Genomic DNA, 19,608 nt, shown 5'->3' on the forward strand with positions numbered 1-19,608 from the left:
CTCTAGGGCCGGCGACTGGAGGTCTTAGGGTCTACCCTCCAAAGCATCCATTTTCTCCAGGGGTACTGATCTCTGTCATCTGGAGATCAATTGTAACAGTGGGAGATCTCCAGGTCCCACCTGGAGATTGGCAACCCTAGGTGAAAGTCAGCTGCACAGCAGGGGGTTGAAGAGAATGGTTTGATGTCTGCTGGGCCAAGATTGGCATCAATAGTTCCCCAGGAGCCCCATCGTAAATTAGCACCAAAGCTTTAAGAACTCTCCAGCTGTCACCTGGAGACTGGCAACAGCTTGTCTGGAGTGTGGGCAGCATGGCATTGTATCTGTCTGAGGTCCCCCTCTTCCTCCTCCTCCTCAGACCCCACCCTCAGCAGGCTTCATCCCTAAAATATCCTGGAAGTTTCCAACCTGGAGTTGGCAACCTTTATCTGCCTGTCTTAAGTTTTACAAACCTCCCCCCCCCACAGCCTCCGCCTAGGGAAAGGGAAGCTGACATCATTCTCCTCTCCCCTATGAGGTATGATGCAACTGAAAATCCCAACTGCCTTGCGGGGGGGGGGTGAGTTTGAGGTGTGGAATATGGTGTTGTCCAATCAGCTTCCATATGCAAATAACCTTGGAACACTGGGCGGGACTGCACAAAGCAGCCAGTCAACCCAGCCAGTGTTACTGAGTGGCAGTTTTTTCGGCCTAACACTAAGGATGTGAAATTTAGAACTTTCATATAGAACGTTCAAACTCAATTATAATAAGGGAGAGATATTTGAATCATATCTGATGCCATAGCCATCATCCAAGTTTATGTTCCAATGTGGGAACTACAACATATATGTCAATGGAATGGAAAGGGGTGTGTGGCAAAAGGTGGTAGAACATCTGCTTTACAGGCAGAAGGACCCCTGTTCAGTCCCTGGCATGTGCAGTTAATAGGTGATGTAAAAGACCCTGGAAAGGCACTACTGGTCAGAGCAAGCAGTACTACTGATCTTGATAGATCGAATGGTCTGACTCAGTATAAGGCAGCTTCATGAGTTCCTTCTGTGGTGGAAATGACAAGGTGCTGTGTTCAGTCCAACAACTTTAGCCCCATCTCAGTCTTGAGCCAGTACTAACACTGGGCATCCTTTGCACATGTGGTCAGAATAGAGACCAGAAGAGTCTTTTTATGTTAACTTGTCCCTTCTCAGGGGGGCAGTTTGGGGGCCTCCCAGTGCTTAAAATACATAGGCATGGCACACACTTGGACATAGCCTTTTTTGCCATCTCCACATGGCTGAAATCACACTTATATCAGTTCTTAGATGGTCATTTGTCTCCATGGATATTCATGGGGAATATAGTATTCTGAAGGGCTACAAATGCCATTTTTAGCTGCCATTATGCATCAGGCAAAGCTGACAAATTGGTCTTCCTGGTTGCTTTTTGCCAAAAGATGTGCACCAAGAGAATTTCCATATGGTGGAAATTCATCCCTGGATAAAATTCATAGTTAGAATGTAGCTCTCAGTCCATCATTCCAGATTGGATTTGATTCAGCCAGTGTTTACACGAGTGGCAGATAGAGGAGGGGGGTCCCTTTGACCTCCCAGAATGGCAATGCTGGGAATCTTGGAACTGGCATGGACAAAGCTATACAGGACAGGGACTGTAATAAGAAGGAGAGTGGGGGAAGACTGAGCAAAAAGGTTGGCTGGATCCTGCCCAGAGAGTACTGTGTGGTTTTCTAAGCACTAGTGCCAGTACTTCGAAGCATATAATATAGATGGCTTGTGTTCATGGGAAAGTAATAAATATTTGCTGCTGAAATTAAAAGACGCATCAAAGCTGTTTATATGATGTAGTCAAGACAGCGACTTTGGCACTCAGCCACCCTCCCAGTTAACTTGCGGAAATCTTGGTTGTTGTAAATGGAAGAACCGCAGCATCATTAATTCTGCTCCACATTATGATAAACAGAGTGACAGCCACAGCTCTGCAAATGGGAGCTGGGAAGGCCAGTTGCAGGGTGCCTGCACCCAGAACCCAGGCCTTCCACCATGTGCATGGTCCTTCCTGTCAGATAATCCCCTCCGTTGAGGAGGGAACGAAAGCAGACACTCAGCTTAATTCCCTCCCTTCTTTATTCTTTGGGTGATTCTGCATCTAGCCTTCGCTCCACATTTTCTCAACTGGAAGGAAAAAGTGCAGCTCAAAACCACATTCAAATAGCTTGGGGCAACAGCTGTACTGACTGTAAAATCACCCCTGAATGGCCATAAATCTGTGCAGAAGGTACCATAAAATTCAACAATCAAAGAACGTGAAAGTGGCATGGAGTGTGGAAGCTACCATAAAACCCAATGATCAAAGGGAGTGAAAGCCGCATGCAATGCAGAGGGGAATTTCTGTTCCAACATGTGTTTCATAAAACAATGGAGGGAAAAGCCAATGCAGAATCAGCCTTTCTTTTCTTCCTAGACGTGCTGCCCTGACAGCTCCAGTCACGTTAGGCAGGATCTGTTAGAGGTTTCAGCGCATTTGTTGTTCCCTGCATTGGAGTATGGAAGTAATTTAAACCCTGCTCGATAGCCTTATTTATTTTTCCTCTTCCAGTGGGTACAACGTCATTCTCCCCACCTCCATTTTATCCTCACAACAACAACCCTGATAAATAGGCTAGACTGAGAGACAGTGATTGGCCCAGGCTCACCCCAGGCAGAATAGGAATTTGAACTCAAGTCTCCCAGATCCTAGTTTTGACACTCCAATTGCTTTGCCACGCTGGCATCCTCTAATGTCCTGATCAAAGGGAGTGAAAGCCGCATGCAATGCAGAGGGGAATTTCTGTTCCAACATGTGTTTCATAAAACAATGGAGGGAAAAGCCAATGCAGAATCAGCCTTTCTTTTCTTCCTAGACGTGCTGCCCTGACAGCTCCAGTCACGTTAGGCAGGATCTGTTAGAGGTTTCAGCGCATTTGTTGTTCCCTGCATTGGAGTATGGAAGTAATTTAAACCCTGCTCGATAGCCTTATTTATTTTTCCTCTTCCAGTGGGTACAACGTCATTCTCCCCACCTCCATTTTATCCTCACAACAACAACCCTGATAAATAGGCTAGACTGAGAGACAGTGATTGGCCCAGGCTCACCCCAGGCAGAATAGGAATTTGAACTCAAGTCTCCCAGATCCTAGTTTTGACACTCCAATTGCTTTGCCACGCTGGCATCCTCTAATGTCCTAAAATGATTATAATGACAAACGATGTCAGCTTTGCTTGTTTTAACTTAAATCTTTAATTTCTGTTTTGCATAGGTTAATTTTGATGTTAACTTTGACTTTAATTTGAAAAGTCTTCAGAATCTGGCAGTTCTAAATTTTCAGGCTTTAAGGTAAGATGGAATATTTCTATGTGTTATCTGCAGCTCCTAGCAGCAGCTAACTCTTACTCTCAGGCTTTGTTTGTAAATGCAGTTGTTTCATTAAAACATATTAAAACATCCAGTTCTTTTTTGACGTGTGCAGTGCAAGCATTGAAGAGGACAATACAAACAATCAGATCAACCTAACAGTTCTGCTGCGTTATGATGCAGAACTTCACTTAACAAGGTAACCTTCAGTTAACTGAGAATTTTTGCAGCAATTTTGTCAAGTTGTGTGGTCACCTTCTGGGTGCAATAAAACTTTGCCTCATTAACTCGAAGCAAAAACCTTGGGTACAGTTCGTACCTCTGTGGGAGTTCTCATTTTGAATCTTGTCTTCCTAGGGTTGTGAGGAAGGGACTGAATGTATCCGATCTTTTCTCTAAGGCATTTTGTGGTTCTCCCTTCCTCTATTTTATCCTCACAACAGCCCTGTGAGGTAGAGTAGGTTAAGAGAGAATGATTGGCTCAAGGTCAGCCAATAACTTTCATGTTTAGCATGGATAAGTAAATGGGGCTATCCGAGCCTAGACCTGCTCTGTAACTGCTGGATCACAGTGGCTCTCTTATGCCATTGGCTCATTGAATTCAGTTTGAAGAATTTATGATTTTTTGACATTCAAGAAAGCTGCTGACAGTTATGAACTGTGTATAGCAACCTCACTGTGACTGTTAGCATTCTAGCTGAATCTGTTTGAAAAGTTGGGGACATGCCATGGCATTCACCAAATTCAAGGGAATGTCGGCATTCACAAGGGAATAACATCCTTCACATTTTGGACATTGACATTAATCTTGTTATTTTATAATTAAACAAAAAAACTCCTAAGCGCAAGTGACATTTCTGAAAAATGCTAATTCATGATTCTTTTGTTGTTGTTGTTGTTCAGGCTTACCAGCATGAATTTTTATGAGGTATATTCCAATCATAGTGTTCCTTCCACTGTGAACAATTACGATGAAATTGGATCAGCATTTAATTTTTCTGTTAAGGTTAGTAAACAGTTCCTCTATTTCCCAAATACATTATTTATTTGTTTGTTTATTTTATTTAGAGAATACAAGAAGAGTGCTGCTGGGTTAAATCAGTGGTCTGTTGTGTCTAAGGACCCCTTTCATATGATGGCCAACCAGTTGCTTTGGAGAGCCAATAAAAAGAGCATAGAGGCCAAGGCCCTCCTTAGATTGTTGCCTCCTAGCACTGGTATTCAGAGATTCACTGCCTCTGAGGGTTCCTCTAGTAGCCATCACTGAAACTATCCTCCATGAATCTGACTAATCCCCTTTTAAAGATATCAGTAGCAATTTATATGCTACCTTTCCAGAGATTTGTTAAAGTAAAAACAATACAATCAAATCATAAAAACAACAACATAATCAGTATTAGAATGAGCTGCTGATACATAACAACCTTCAACAACCTAACAACCTAGCCTAATCTCGCCACTGGAAAGTTGGGTGGGGAACCCCCCCCCCCCAACTGGGGAATTGCCAGAGGAGGTCTGAAATTATTCTTATAAAGCCCTTCCTGATGCTGAGCAAAAGGACATCATTGATATACATGAGCAATTGAGGACCAGACTTGTGGGACTGGAAGTAGTTCTCTCCTATACCCCCTTCTGCTTCAACAAAAGTAATTATGATCAAGACTGCCCAAACTGACATTTTTTTAAGCTCAGCCTTCTGCAGAGGCATTTCAAACTGGATGCAACCCTTAGTAGGGAAGGGCTGGTCCCTTACAAAATATATGTTTATACTCAACCTCCTAACAAGATCTGTTGAATTTCTTTTTTTAGAGGATTTTGAGCTAGGCTTGGCTAAGCCACCTGCAAAAAGTCCATCTGGTAACCCAGAATTTGTTTTGAAAATGGATGCATCTGTATAGATACCAACAAGAATGTGGACAGCATTGTGAACACAGATTGACAGCTATACTTGCTGTCTTAGAATCTCATGGGCTGGGGATTTAAATTCCATGACCCAGAATTTTTCCCGTTTTTGCAAAAATCAATGTTCTCTGCTTGTGGGAAACGTGTTCTTAGAGTTTAACCCTCCCCCACCTCTCCCAGGGTATCTTGCCTTCATTTGTTCCAGAAATCAAAACTTTCCCTAGGGGGCAAGGCAATGGGGGACTAGTTAATTTCATTTTGGTTGATTTCAAGGTGGGCATCCAGACTGTGCAAAGTCAAGATTTTTTCAGGTTCTTCTGATACTAGATAAACATAGAACTCCCTTAATTTGCATTAATATCTACTTCTCACCAAAAAATTCTAATCTTCAGGGTTCCAAAAACATCTCCGACAAACTGTCTGCTGCTCTGGATCATTTCTATCAGGGATAGGAGCTGGTTCTTTCAGTTCCTTAGTCAATATTAATAATTAGATTGCACTATAAGCCTTTTACCTGGATAGAACACTCCAAGACTTGGTTATTAATAAAGCGGGCCTTAGATTTCTGGAACTTTTATCCCTTCATCGATGACACAAGTCTCCACGGTAGTACATCTGACACATCCCAAGACATCTATACCTATCTTTACTCCAAAAGTGTCTGTACAATTGATTATAATCTCAGTCTTGTCCTTGCTTATTTCTCATGTTCAGTATTTTGCATTGATAATTATATCAGGTGCTCCAGGTGTTGTCATTCTGGAGAAGGGTGAAGCGTTGCCTTGAGAAATGAGAGGCTGGAGACTGTATCTGCTTGCACTAAAGGTTAATGAAAGCTACATGCACCTCAACCCTTACTGAAGGAATGCAAGTTCAGGCCATATCAAGGCAGCCAAAGTACCCTTAGGCAATACCAGGATTTTTTAAATAAAATTTTTTGAACTGTCTCCAGATTGGTAATTAATACAATGTTCCAGCCCCAGACTTTTTGTAAGAGTTAGGCTATTGCCTTGCTCAGATAAAGTTTCAATGCTGGATCTATTTCCTTCAGATTAGTCCAAAACTCACAACTGGATGTACATTTCTGATGCCTTGACTGATAGGAATACAATACTGGGCTCCAGATTTTCTTTCTGGTATAAACTGTTCAAAGTGAATCATAACAGAGCTCACTGTCCAATATCCCATTTTACAACCTAAGATCAGCCTTTACTGATATGTGTTTTCAAACCATGCAGTCAGCCATGTTAGCAGGACAATACTGACATAAACAGGTTACCCAGCGTACATGTGTTTGTGGTGTGTCAGAGGCTGAGGATCTTTCTCATTATATGCTAAACTGCCTGCTGTATTTGGAACCCAGACTTAAAATTCTTGTGGCTATTGTAGCAGAACTGCCTTCATGTACAGTTGCGGAGAAAATATTCTAGTGGATATGGACCCAGATGTTACCCATAACTTTATGTGTTTTGCCTGTGAAGAAAATCTATGTAAAAGTTGTGTCTGAAAGCCATGCTTTTTTGTTTTTACAGTATGGAACACTTTTAACATTTATACTCTTGCTTGTTTGGATAGGATGAAGCTTGCTTGATGGTTGGCAACCTGTCTTGTTGATTGTTTTTAGTTTTGTCACCATCCGTAATTCATGTTTTACTTAGTAGAGTAGATATATTTTTATTGCATGTGACCATTACAATATCAGACTAATGTTAAAAACATTTGTTTTACTGTACTATACTAACAGAAATGGAGCTGCGGTGGCTCATGTGGTTAAGACGCTGAACTGCAGGCTGTGGAAGGTCGGTAGTTCAGCAGTTTGAGACCTGAGTTGCCGCATGATGGAGTGAGCTCCCGTCTCTAGTTCCAGCTCCTGCCAACCTAGCAGTTTGAAAGCAAGAAATTGCAAGTAGATAAATAGGTACCACTTCGGTGGGAAGGTAATAGCGTTCCATGTGCCTTGGTGTTTAGTCATGCCAGCCACATGACCACGGAAACGTCTTTGGACAGCGCTGGCTCTTCGGCTTTGAAATGGAGATAAGCACCGCAACCCTAGAGTCGGACTCGACTGGCTTTCGAGCAAGGGAACCTTTACCTTTTTACTAACAGAAAACTAGTCTCACTGTCTAGAATGTTCAGAACTGATAGCCCATGTATGTGATTTTTCATCCAAAGTTTATCTAGTTAATTGTCCATTTTTTCAGGTCACAAGAGGAAGTATTCCAGTAAATATGGCATCATTGAAAATCCATATTCCTAAACACACTGAAGGGAACAATCCATTGATGTATGTGACTGCAGTGCATACCAGTCAGGTGAAGTCATGGTTTATTAGCATTACTTGTCATGTGTAATGAATGCAGTATGAGACCAAAGCAATGCAGCAAGAACTAATATTGATATGATAGTCTACACCTGCAGCCAGTTTGGTGTAGTGGTTAAGTGTGCGAACTCTAATCTGGGAGAACCGGGTTTGATTCCCCACTCCTCCACTTGCACCTGCTCTGAAGGACTCACACGAGACACGATCTTTGAGGGTAGAAGCACTGGTCTGCCCTTTGAGGCAGTGGGAGTTTATTTTACACACTCTGCTCTCAACATGATGAGGCTGGGGTTTACACAATACGTGAAACAAAGGAGAACCAGATGCTCAGGCAGAATGCCTGGAATGTTTGCATAGCATAATTACCAGTGATAACAAGCTACTCCCAGCGCCTAAGACGCCTGCATGGACAAGATGGGCAAAGGTCAGAATTAGTCAGATCAAGTCACTGATCTACTTTATGTTAACAGAGGCAGGATGTAGTGGGATCAAGATCAGTGTGCCATATCGTTAATCCTCCCTACATTGCTGGATGACCTTGGGCAAGCCATAGTTCTGTCAGAGCTGTTCTTGAAAAAGAGCAGTTTCTGTCCGAGCTCTCTCAGCCCCACCTACCTCACAGAGTGTCTGTTGTGGGGAGGGGAAGGGAAAGGAGTTTGTAAGCCGCTCTGAGACACCTTTGGGTAGTGAAGGGCGGGGCATAAATTCAATCTCTTCTTCTTCTTCTAATGTTTGATGCTGCACTGTTTCCCATAATGTAATTGGGACTGCAAAGCAGTGACACTTTCTGTTGGTCCAGGATCAATATGCTTCTTTAATTTTTGTTAGTCATGTCTTTGTAATACTGACGTGATTTAAATACATGGACTTCAAGTATTTTTCTAATGCATTATGTGGAATCATAGTAAAGTTATATGTTACGCAATCATCTATACAAAATTTCCTTCGGCTCCTTTATGTGAAATTTTGCATAATCTTTCTAGGGCAGTGATGTCACCTGTGATGCAAAGATCAATCCATTTAGGATAGGAGAGCAAGCCTATGATGTATCATTCCGGAAGGAAAACTTCAAAGCCGTGAAAGAACTGGTGAGTTCACTTTAGGAAATCACGATCTAAGTGTGTGGTTCCTGCATTGTTATTCAGGGAGGCTGAATTATTAATTATACCGTAGTCTACCTGAATGTGCCATGTATCGTATAGTGTGTGGCATGCAAATAAACCACTTCTCTAGATTTGCAAGTAAATCTGGTTGCTCTTGTGGCCCTGGGTGGAATTCGCTGATGGATATTCAGTTGGGAATTCGGGTATGTCGTAGTTTTGCATTATTTATTTATTTTAGTTATAGTCTACATTTCTTGGTCAGACTCAAGGCAGATTACAAGATATAAAAAGTGGAGCCAGACAACTACTGAACAATGCAATAGCACTATGAATTATAGAATTCTGCAGCATGATAGAAGTATGGGAGCTTTCCTGGCTTCCTCAGGCAGACTGTGCCAAAAGGTGGGAGCCACCACTGAGAATGCATGCAGAATGGCACCTTCAGAAGGGTTTGCTTGGATCAGCAAAGATGTCACAGCAGAGCATAGCAGGGGAGGTGGTTCTGCACGTGTGTGGGTCCAAGGCCATTAAGGGCCTTGTAGGTGATAACCAAAACCTTTAATTGAACTCTGTAAATGGTTGGTAATCAAAGGAGGGTAGACAGAATGGGTGTGACCTGTGTTTTCCACCAAGAGGCAAATAGTAACTAGGCTGCGGAGTTCAGCACCGACTGGAGTTTCTGAATTGTTTCTAAGAGGAAATCCACGTGGCCAGGTCAGCTGAGTCAAGTTGGTGGGGGCGTCTTCCAGGCTAAATGAGAATTCTGAATCCTGAATTTGGTTATCAGGACCTGATAGAACTTTGGCTTTTGCTGGATCTCTTTTAAACATGATATATCCAAATCCTGATAAAAGAGGTCTGTGTCCAGTTCTCTACTTGCTGTATCACCAGACAGGGTATAAATAGGACATATATCCAAATGCCAGTGTTGTTCATGCTGCATTACTTTCAATGCATATTTGGACAAACATCCATATTAAGGTTGGAATAGTCATCTGGGAGGACTGTTTTCAGTGTACGCCTAGACAGGGGGTAGAGTGAGAATCTTAAGTCTAGAAACGTTTCCGGCAGAGAAAGGCGCTTCTATGTGGTGGTGGCGCAGGTGGTAAAACGCCTGCTGGTAACATCAGTGAACAGCTGCTACAGCTGTTCGAGACCCACTGCGGCCAGGGTGAGCTCCTGGCCCTAGTCCCAGCTCCCGCCCACCCAGCGGTTCGAAAGCAATTAATATAAGCGAGTAGATGAATGGGTACCTGCCCTTAGGTGGCAGGGGGCACCCTCCCTGTATGGGTGTGTGTGGCAGGAGCAGTAGAAGCAACAGCAGCGGCAGCGGTGATGGTGGAAATGGCGGCGATGGAGTGGCGTAGCGTCGGAGCGGCAGAGCGAAGGCAAGCGGAGCGATGGAGGTGGAGACAGAGGCGGAGCCACAGAAGGACGTGGTGACGTGACGCAAGCGCAGTGGAGCCGTATGGACATTAGCTGGGCTGTAAGTCGATACGACCCACATACCAGACGGGCCCGCCGAAAGAAAGAAAGAAGCCGCCGGGCCGGACGACCACACCAGGAACTGAGCACTGACACCCGAAAGACCGCCCAGGAAGAACAACCAAGAAAAACAGCGAGCCCTGCTACCTGGGTGCCGGTAGGCAGCCCCAACCCCAACCCCTGTAGACATGTGGCCTTAGCTAAGGATAAATTCGGAACTTGTAAGCCGCTCAGAGACCCTTCGGGGTTGGAGCGGGGTAGAAATCGAAGATATAAATAAATATGTGGGCTGAGATAACTGTCCCACTGTGGGGATGTAGTGACAGGGTCTTAGGTGGCTTAAGAAAGAATTAGCAAATTCATGAAAGATATGACCACCAGAGTTTATTAGCTTTGATGGCTAAATAGGACTTCCATGTTCAGAGGCAGCATACTTCTAAGTGCCAGGTGCTGGGAATGAGGTTTGGTCTATTGCAGCAAAATTAAACAAGATGCTAGTGGCACCTTAAAAGCTTAACAGAAGTTTTTACTCCAGCATATGTTTCTGTGCACTACAGCATACTTCTTCAGATGCAAGGGAGTACTATAATGAGGGAGTATCCACCACATGGGTCTTCAGGTTCATCTAGTTAGCCTCTGTGTGAAATTTAGGCTGCTGGACTAGACAGATTATCTGATCCAGTAGGGCTGTTGTGGTGAGCAGGTAATTTTTAGTTGGAAACTATGAATGCCTTTAAAAAACTTCAAGATGTGAATTGCCATACTGAACATTTGCAAAGTAATGATAAAATGTGTATCTGTTCTAAATTATCCTCTTTCCTCCTTACCTGAAAGAACTGCAAGAATGTCATATGTGAAACAATTTCATGCAAGTTAAAAGACCTCACGCTGAAAGCCGAGTATTATGTTAATGTTTCCACCAGAATCTGGAATGGGACTTTTGCAGCTGTGAGTAACATCCATGTTTTAATGAGTTACCAGTTCCTAAGTATTACATATTTATGAAATAAAACAGTAAAGAAATCTCTTTGTCTTTCCATTTGGTAAAATATTATAAAGGCTAGATTAAAGCTATTATAACAGATGCTGGTGTAGAATTCAAAACATAGACTGCTTAAAATTGTAAGAACCCTATTGAACTGCTAAAGGTAAAATTGTTTAATGTACTTCACACAAAATGAACAGAAGCCACACCAATGCAGCCTTTAGACTGGTTGTTACTGCACTTACATCCTGCCTTTCCTCCATCATGGAACTCAAGCCTGGATACATAGGATCTCCAGAGGTCTCCCACTGATCTTCCAGCCATTGATCTGGTATCAACTTTGGTTGTTCTAGAACAAGTTATTTACCAGTTAAAATCCCTGAAGGATTCAGTGTTGACTTTAAAACCGGCTCCTAAGATGGACCAATGTAGCACTACGGGGTTTGTTTTCCTTTTAAAAGTTAGACGTTACTTTTGTATAATGTCTTAGTTGCTACACATTAGCAAGTCATTTCTCTGTCTTTTTTTTTACTACTGAAGTTGGTTCCAGCTGACTGTCCAAATTAATTGTGTCCTCACTTAATTAATGGTTGCTCTCCTAAACAAAGTCCAGTGAGGCCCATCTTTTTATTTTTTTACTGTATATGTTTAATTTGTAACTACTGCTTATGCAGTTGGTTAATTATAGTTTTATTGGTTCTGGTAACAGTTTATATTAATGTTTGAAACTGTTGGCGTTCGTATCTTTTAATTGGCTAGTTGTCAATTTTGTATATTGTTGGTTGTATGTGTTATATGTTACAGATTTTATAATGGAACTATGAAGATAGGCAACTCTTTAAAATCTATTGGGATAGAAGGGTGGGAGAGACATGCATGTAATTAATTAAAGTTTTTTTTCTATTGTAAATTGCCATGTTTTTAGTCAACTTTCCAGATGTTACAGTTATCTCCAAGTGCACAGATTGATACATTTGACTCAAATATATTTGTGGATGGAGAAAATAATTTATCAGTGAGTAGGACTGTTTTATGTCTTCAATCTTGCTATGCTATTTCTTTTTTTAATCCCCATTAAAAAGCCATATGGCATGCCACAAAACTGTATCTTCCTCTTATAAAAATGTTAAATTGCTGTTGGTCTCATTTATAAAAAATTTATCTTCTGAGTTTTAAAGTTATTGGAAACTCAACAGATTTGACGTGCCAAGGATTACCATGAACATGACGTTACATGTGCCAAAACTTTGATTGGAAGGAAACTTAAAACTCCCCAGAACACTTTTATTAACCAGCTTTGTATAAAGTGGCTCCAGTAAACATTTATTCAGTATGGCAGTTTATCAGCTGAAGCCCTTTACATCGGGCAGGAAGGGAGGGAAGGGGTGGCCGGGCAGGTGGTTGCTCTTGGGGGCAGGGCTTGGGACACCCCAACCCACCCCCAGAACGCCCCCAAAATCCCCCTGCCAAAGTGACAAAGGGACCTGGCAACCCCCTACTTGCTGCTGTTTTGAATGGCGGTGACCAGAAGATTGAGTACTTTGCAAACTGCAGCTAGCCAAAGCATTAAAAAAAAAAATCCTTTATAATCTTTTCTGCTTAATGTGCAGCAGCTACTCCACTATGGCTGAGGTAAGGGGAGAGGCCAGTTGGCAATGCTCTTGTGTCCTAATCTCTATGGTCTTCTACCGCACAGACTAAGGCTGAGATCGCGCAAGCCTTTAGATTCGACATAGCCGCAAATGCCTGACGGATCTAAAGGGCGCGATCAGACAGCAACATCTGGGAAACATCCCACAGTCATCAGCAACCCATGCTGCTCTTCCACACAGGGCTATTTTTGGGCAGGAACGCACAGGAACGGAGTTCCGGCTGGTTCCCAAGTTGGCCACGCCCAGCAGAAACTCATTAGCATAACAGGCCACACCCAACAGCAGAAACTCATTAGGATTGGCTACATTAGGGGTGTGTGGCCTAACATGCAAAGGAGTTCCTGCTACAAAAAAAGGCCCTGGGTTTTGACAACAAACAAGGTAAACAGAATAACAAGCAAAAGGTGGGTGTGGTTGGATAACCACACTTCTGGTAACATGTGGGTGTGGCCTAATGTGCTAATGAGCTGTGCTGTCAGGGGTGTGGCCCGATATGCTAATGAGTTCCTGCGGTTGGGTGTGGCCTATTATGCGAATGAGTTTTTGCTGGGCTTTTTCTACAAAAAGAGCCCTGCTTCCACACAAGTGGAGTTAAAAGACACCAGGGAAAGTCTGGCTGTAATGGGTTCCGACGGGCCACAGACGGACTTTCCCCTGTCTGATCACATAAGCACGCTCTCATGCTCTTGGGATGGTCTGATCATGCCATCCTGGCTCAGTGCCGTTTCCCCCCCTCCCTTTGCAGTATGCGCATCATCACATACTCCATGGGGAGCCCTCAGTGCAGAGGTGCAATTCCCCATTCAAGCACATGGGAAACAAACAGCCAAAAAAAACCCCGACTCACCCGCGGTTGCATCTGATCACACAGTGATGGGCTGAGCACACAGCTTGGAAGGGCTGTGTGATCTCGCAACTGCATGTCAAATTCCTCTGGAGGAGATATCCTCGCTTCCCCTCCACTGCAACTGGCGCGTGTGACTGCAGCCTAGGAGGAAAAATTCATAGAGCATCCCTATGATGGTGGCCATTTTTTCTCTCACTCTCTAGTCTTTCCAGATCAGGAGACTGGGGCTAATAGCAGGAGTTTGCCAATCCGCAGCTGGTAAATGACTTCACGAATCGTTGTATTTTTTGTTAAGAGCTGACATTTCTTCAAACACCTTTCCTGAGTTTCACATGGTATTTGTGGTTCTGCAAAACAAATCTGAAGGCTTTCAAAGATTTATTTATTCAGAAAATTTGTATCCTCCTTTTGTGCCCTTACAAAGGCCACCAAGGCAGCTAACAATTCAAAACATACATGATAAAATCCCATTTTAAGACCAAATACACATCATTAAACCAATTTTTAAAAACAGAGTATTTATTTACAAAAAAGATCCAGATATATCATAGGATCATAGAGTTGGAAGGGACCTCCAGGATCATCTAGTCCAACCCCCTGCACAGAACAGGATATTCACAAATACCTCCCCCTCCACACCCCCAGTGACCCCTGTTCCATACCCAGAAGATGGCACACAAAAAGACACCCTCCAGGATCTCCAGCCAAACTGGCCTGGAGAAAAATTGCTTCCAGACCCCAAAGTGGCAATCAGCATTTCCCTGGGCATGTAAGAAAGGGCCACAAGAACTGATGCAACCCTTCCTGCCCTCCCTCTCATGATCTCCCTAAGTTCACAGAATCAGCATTGCTGTCAGATGGCCATCTAGCCCCTGTTTGAAAACCTCCAAAGAAGGAGAACCCACTGCCTCCCGAGGAAACCTGTTCCACTGAGGAACCGCTCTAACTGTCACAAAGTTCTTCCTAATGAACATGAGTCAGCCATGTGGTGTGGTAGCTAAAAAGGCAAATACAATTTTGGCCTGTATCATCAGACGTATAGTGTCCATATCACACGAAGTGATGATATTGCTTTACTCTGCACTGGTTAGACCTCACTTAGAGTAGAAGGATATAGACAAGCTGGAATGTGTCCAGAGGAGGGCAATGACCTGTATGTAGAAATAAGCTACATAATCAAGTTATTTAATTTAAGCTAATTTGCTTCAATGTAACTGCTGTATGACTAGACTTTATAAAGTTGGTGAGTAAAAAAAATTGAGATATATATTTTTCCCCACACTGTCAGAGAAAGCTACCATTTAAGACTGATTCACCTGCTAAAATCATTACCACAGTGGTTCTGTTGCAAAGTATGTGGGATGACAGCCACAATGAAATGTATAGATATATCTACACCCAGACCAGCATAATAAAAACCTATTCCAGTAATAAATTCTCAAATATCTGAGTGGTTTTAGGGTGGAGCTCCCAGAAGTCATGAGTTTAAATTACATCAGTCAGTTTCATTGTAACACTTTGCGCATCTTGCACTTAAAAAGAAAATGTTCTTCCAAAATTTCAAAGCTCATTTTGGGTTTTCATAGATTTTTGAAACAGTCTAAATATCTTTGAAAGCCAGCAGGCACATCTGTATTTCTAATCAGATTCATGAAAAATTGGCAAGTGCCTCAGTTAATGTCTTACTGTTTGAGAGAGAGGACAGAAAGTGGGCAGCTCTTTAAATTCAGCATTCACTTCAGATTCTCTAGCCTGTGGGAGCCATAGCTATGTGTAGGGACTGAACTACTGAGTAAAGCCCTACAGAATTCTGCACTCTTCCAATAAGAACCCTGCAGAATTCTGCAATCTTCCAATAAAGGACGGGGGGGGGAGCTGTTTGGTCCCAAGAATCGTGAGCAAAGCCCTGTTTGCAGAACTGGATTTTCTTATTGCCCCTTCCTTCCCTCTGCATTCCCAGAAGAGTTACTCTTATGAGTCAGTGAACTCTTCATTTCAGTGTGGATATCAGAAGCCCTCCCTCTGTAAATGGAAATGCCTTCTGGCATTTCAAGGAGCTGCCTTGATCTTATCCATTGGTCCCTGGCTTTCTGGGTCCAAGGCAGTGAATAAAACTGGGCCCTTTGCAGCTGTATTAATCATCATGTAGCTTTCCTCCAGTCCACATCGTATGCATGCAGATAGCATATGCTGATCAGGGACATGCTGATCGCCACTTTGGGGTCAGGAAGCCATTTTTCTCCAGGCCAGTTTGGCTGGGGATCCTGGAGGTTTCTTGGTCATCTTCTGGACATGAAACAGCGGTCACTGCGGGTGTGGAGGGGGTGTGTGTTGGTGAATTCCCTGCATTGTGCCGGGGGTTGGACTAGATGACCCTGGAGGTCCCTCCCAACTCTATGATTCTATGAAATGCTGCTTTCATGTAATAGGCACTTCTGGTTTAGTGACAAATGCCCTTGTTTCTTTTCAGATCCCACTCACAATAATAAAGCCTGATGCTAAAGCAGAAGTGCCAGTCGGGGTTGTGATAGGAAGCGTCCTGGCGGGCCTTCTTTTGCTGATAGCACTGGTGGCTGCTTTGTGGAAAGTAAGTAAACACTTAGGACTTTTTTTCATCCAAATCAAACCAGAGGCTCTTGTTTCCTGAATGTATAGCTAGCACTGATTCATCTGTTATGTATTTCAATCTATATACTCTGTCTTTTATCCTGGAAGGTAGCTCAAGGCAGCTTTGGGAAAAAGCAGGTTTCGGCAATCATGGGCACAGCAGTCATATAAGCATACTTTCCCCTGTAGAATGTCTGACTGTATTTGGATCCCATGGGATGTACTCCCGATGTCAGTGTACCTTTTATTTATTTAAAAAATGTTACCCTGCTATTCTCCTTAAGTAGATCCTAAGTGGTTTGCCACAACCCAGAATTATAACTATTAATAAACTAACAAACAAAACTGCAGACCAGTCCTGGATTCAGTGACAGTCTCATCCAAAGGTACAGAATTGCAAGTCAGGCTGAGACTAATTACCAAGCTTCTGTCCTTGGGCCTCTCTCAAGCTTTATGCCTGCAACAGGAGGGGAGAACAAATGCAACCAACTCACGGCAACCTATGAAGTTCCACCTCAAGGTGTTTTCAAGGCAAGAGATGAGCAGAGGCGATTTGCTATCACCCTCCTCTGTAAAGTAGCCTCCATCTTCCTTGGTGGTCTCCCATCCAAGTACCAAGTCTGCTTAGCTTGTGAGCTCTGATGAAACCATACTAGTCTGGGCTATTCTTGATGCTACAGTAGACCTGAGGATCTATTAGCCACAAGGTATAGATAGGGACTCTGGGGCAAGTGATGCTCTGTCTTCTTGGTGCTTGGGAGGGCCAACAGTGGGAGGGCTTCTAATGTCCTGGCCCCACTGGTGGACCTCCTGATGGCACCTGGTATTTCTGGCCACTGTGTGATACAGAGTGTTGGACTGGATGGGCCTTTGGCCTGATCCAACATTGGCATCTCTTATGTTCTTATGTTCTTATCATGAAATATAGACAAGGCGTCTGATGTTCAGTTTTCACTTTTGTTCCAGAAGCACCTGCACTAAATCAGTTGGACTTTTTATTTTCTGGTCCTGACTAGTAGTGGAGTCATAGTCTTCATGTTACGTGTGCAGTTATTGCCACAATGACGTCTGTTTTGTGATCCTTGCTCAATAATAATCCCATCGTTACCTTCCAGGTCACTGAATCTAAGACATAAAGCAGGAAATCTCTGGTTGTGCTTCTTTCCCACCAGATGTTCTCCAAGTGATTTACACAAAGAAAGTAAAAAGAAAAACGTCCTAAAACGTAACAGTTAACAATATATAAGAGCATTCATCCTGAATGGTGCTTGATCTGAGTGTGGAAATGATGCCTGGATGTTCCTTAAATTCAGAGCCTGATAGTATTTTAAAATATGGAGCTGCTTTATACTTGAGTGAGTGCTTTGGCTGCCTGTTGTCTTCTCTGATGGGCAGTGGCTGTGCAAGGTCTCCAGCAAAGTAAGACCTTTCCTGGAACCATTTATTTATTTTATTTTATTTATTTTGAGATTTATATCCCGCCCTTCCAAGCAGCTCAGGGTGGCTAACAAGCGGCTAATGCCGGATTAAATAGATAAAATACAATAAAACAATATTATATAGCCATAATAAAATTCATAACAATATTTAAGGTGCTCTATTATCCTGTATATAAATCCCCAAGATGGACAGTAATCCCAAATCGATGGCCATCTTTATTAAATAGCGAGGGCTCCAGCAGTGATGTTCTCCCCACTTCCGCCAGGCGACACATACCCCCCCCCATAATAGGGGTAGATGATGGAACAGTACCACGGTGGTGGAATAGTGATGGTGGCAGCTCCTACTCAAAAGCTTTTAATTGAAGATGTTAGGGATTTGATCTGGGAGTCCTCCTGGCATTTTGGTATTAAGAAAACTTCTGAAAACTTCTTACAGCTCGGCTTCTTCAAAAGGAAATACGAGAAAATGGCAAAGGATGCAGAAGATATGGATGAAGCTACAGAACTCACTAAGGAGACTGAATGAATCTAGCAGTACCAAGACTGTGTGTGCCAATCTACTGAGCCACAAATGGTGCTTTCCGTCACACTAGTTCAGCCTTCAGATTACTGTAAAGGTTTACTCCTCTGGGTTTTTTCCCCCCCAATACTGAAAATGTCTTATGCTTTTATAGATGGAAATATTTTACACAGACTGTTTTCTTTTTACAAATAACTGCTGGTCAGTTTGGGGTTTTGTTTACAGGGGTTTAAATATTGGAGGGGGGGGGGGTTTCCCTGGTATGTTTGTATTGTTTTATAAGAACTTCTGAATTGGCAGGACCAGAGGCAGAAATATTGAACTGTGTCACAAAATCTCCAATGTTTTGTATCATGTGTGGTCAACTGGGCCAAGGAAGAGTCACTGGTACAGCATGGAAAGATGTGTTACCTTTCAGTCTGTGATCTAAACAGTTCATTTAGGTATGCAAGAAGGTTTACATGTAGTGATGGGCATAACCTGGGAAAATGTGGTTTGTATCAGTTTGTGGTTCATGGCATATCCACTTCACGAACCACGGACCATCACAAACTATTTGATGGTAGACGAACTGGTTTGGGTTGTGACATTCTTGATGTCATATAATTTCCCCCCCCCCCCCAGCGTGCTAGAAAAACCAAACTCACAGGGAATATCCGGCTGACTCTCTTCTACCTGCCCTCCATGTTTAGTGAGAATTGGATGTACAGGGTCTGAGTTACAGCCTGCCAAAGAAGGTGCCCCCAGGAAAGTGCTTTCTGAGGAGATGACAAGTGCAGGTTCAGGAGGTTCAGGTGTATGGAACAGCTCCTGTGCAGGCTGGAAACACCAAACTCACAGGGGATCTCTGGCTGACTCTCCTCTACATGCTCTCTATGTTTGGTGAGGATTAGGTTTATGGGGTCTGATTTATGCTCCCCCCAAAGAAGGTGCCCCTATCCTCTATTATTTCCAATGGAGGGGGGAAAAACAGCAAAAGTAGCAAGGGCAATAGAAGCCCAGCAGAACAGAATAAAAGTCCCTGAGAATCTCTACAGTAGAAATTTAAGGTGGGGAGCATTTTTGCAAGTCAAAGAGAACCAATGCAATGTGCCCAGCAGAACCAGTGCCACTGTGGCACTGCAAACCCAACACTAATGTCAACCCAGGAAAGTGCTTTGGGGGGAAATGTCAGGAGCAGGTTCAAAAGTGTATAGAATGGACCCCTTCCCTGCAAGCTACAAATGCACAGGGAACCTTACCCTTCCACCCACTCTTCTACAATCTCTCCAAGTTGAGGGCGGATTACATTTCTGCGGTCCTGGTTACAGACCCCCCCCCAAAAAAAGGTCTCCCCAGTGCTCTCTCTGAAAAAGACA

General features: G+C 43.2%; 1 protein-coding gene across 1 annotated transcript in view; it reads left to right on the forward strand.

Moving 5' to 3' along the window:
* Positions 1–18,256, forward strand: part of ITGA2 (integrin subunit alpha 2) — a 69,599-nt gene extending 51,343 nt beyond the window's left edge. The window contains exons 22-30 of the mRNA XM_015419005.1: positions 3,293–3,369; positions 3,503–3,586; positions 4,291–4,393; positions 7,491–7,601; positions 8,593–8,697; positions 11,032–11,145; positions 12,108–12,197; positions 16,152–16,268; positions 18,167–18,256. Coding sequence (XP_015274491.1) covers positions 3,293–3,369; positions 3,503–3,586; positions 4,291–4,393; positions 7,491–7,601; positions 8,593–8,697; positions 11,032–11,145; positions 12,108–12,197; positions 16,152–16,268; positions 18,167–18,256 — 891 coding nt within the window. The remainder of the gene's footprint in view (positions 1–3,292; positions 3,370–3,502; positions 3,587–4,290; positions 4,394–7,490; positions 7,602–8,592; positions 8,698–11,031; positions 11,146–12,107; positions 12,198–16,151; positions 16,269–18,166) is intronic.
* The last annotated feature ends 1,352 nt before the right edge of the window (positions 18,257–19,608 follow it).

This window comes from Gekko japonicus, unplaced genomic scaffold, assembly GCF_001447785.1.
Source record: "Gekko japonicus isolate JY-2015 unplaced genomic scaffold, Gekko_japonicus_V1.1 scaffold176, whole genome shotgun sequence".
Taxonomy (NCBI): domain Eukaryota; kingdom Metazoa; phylum Chordata; class Lepidosauria; order Squamata; family Gekkonidae; genus Gekko; species Gekko japonicus.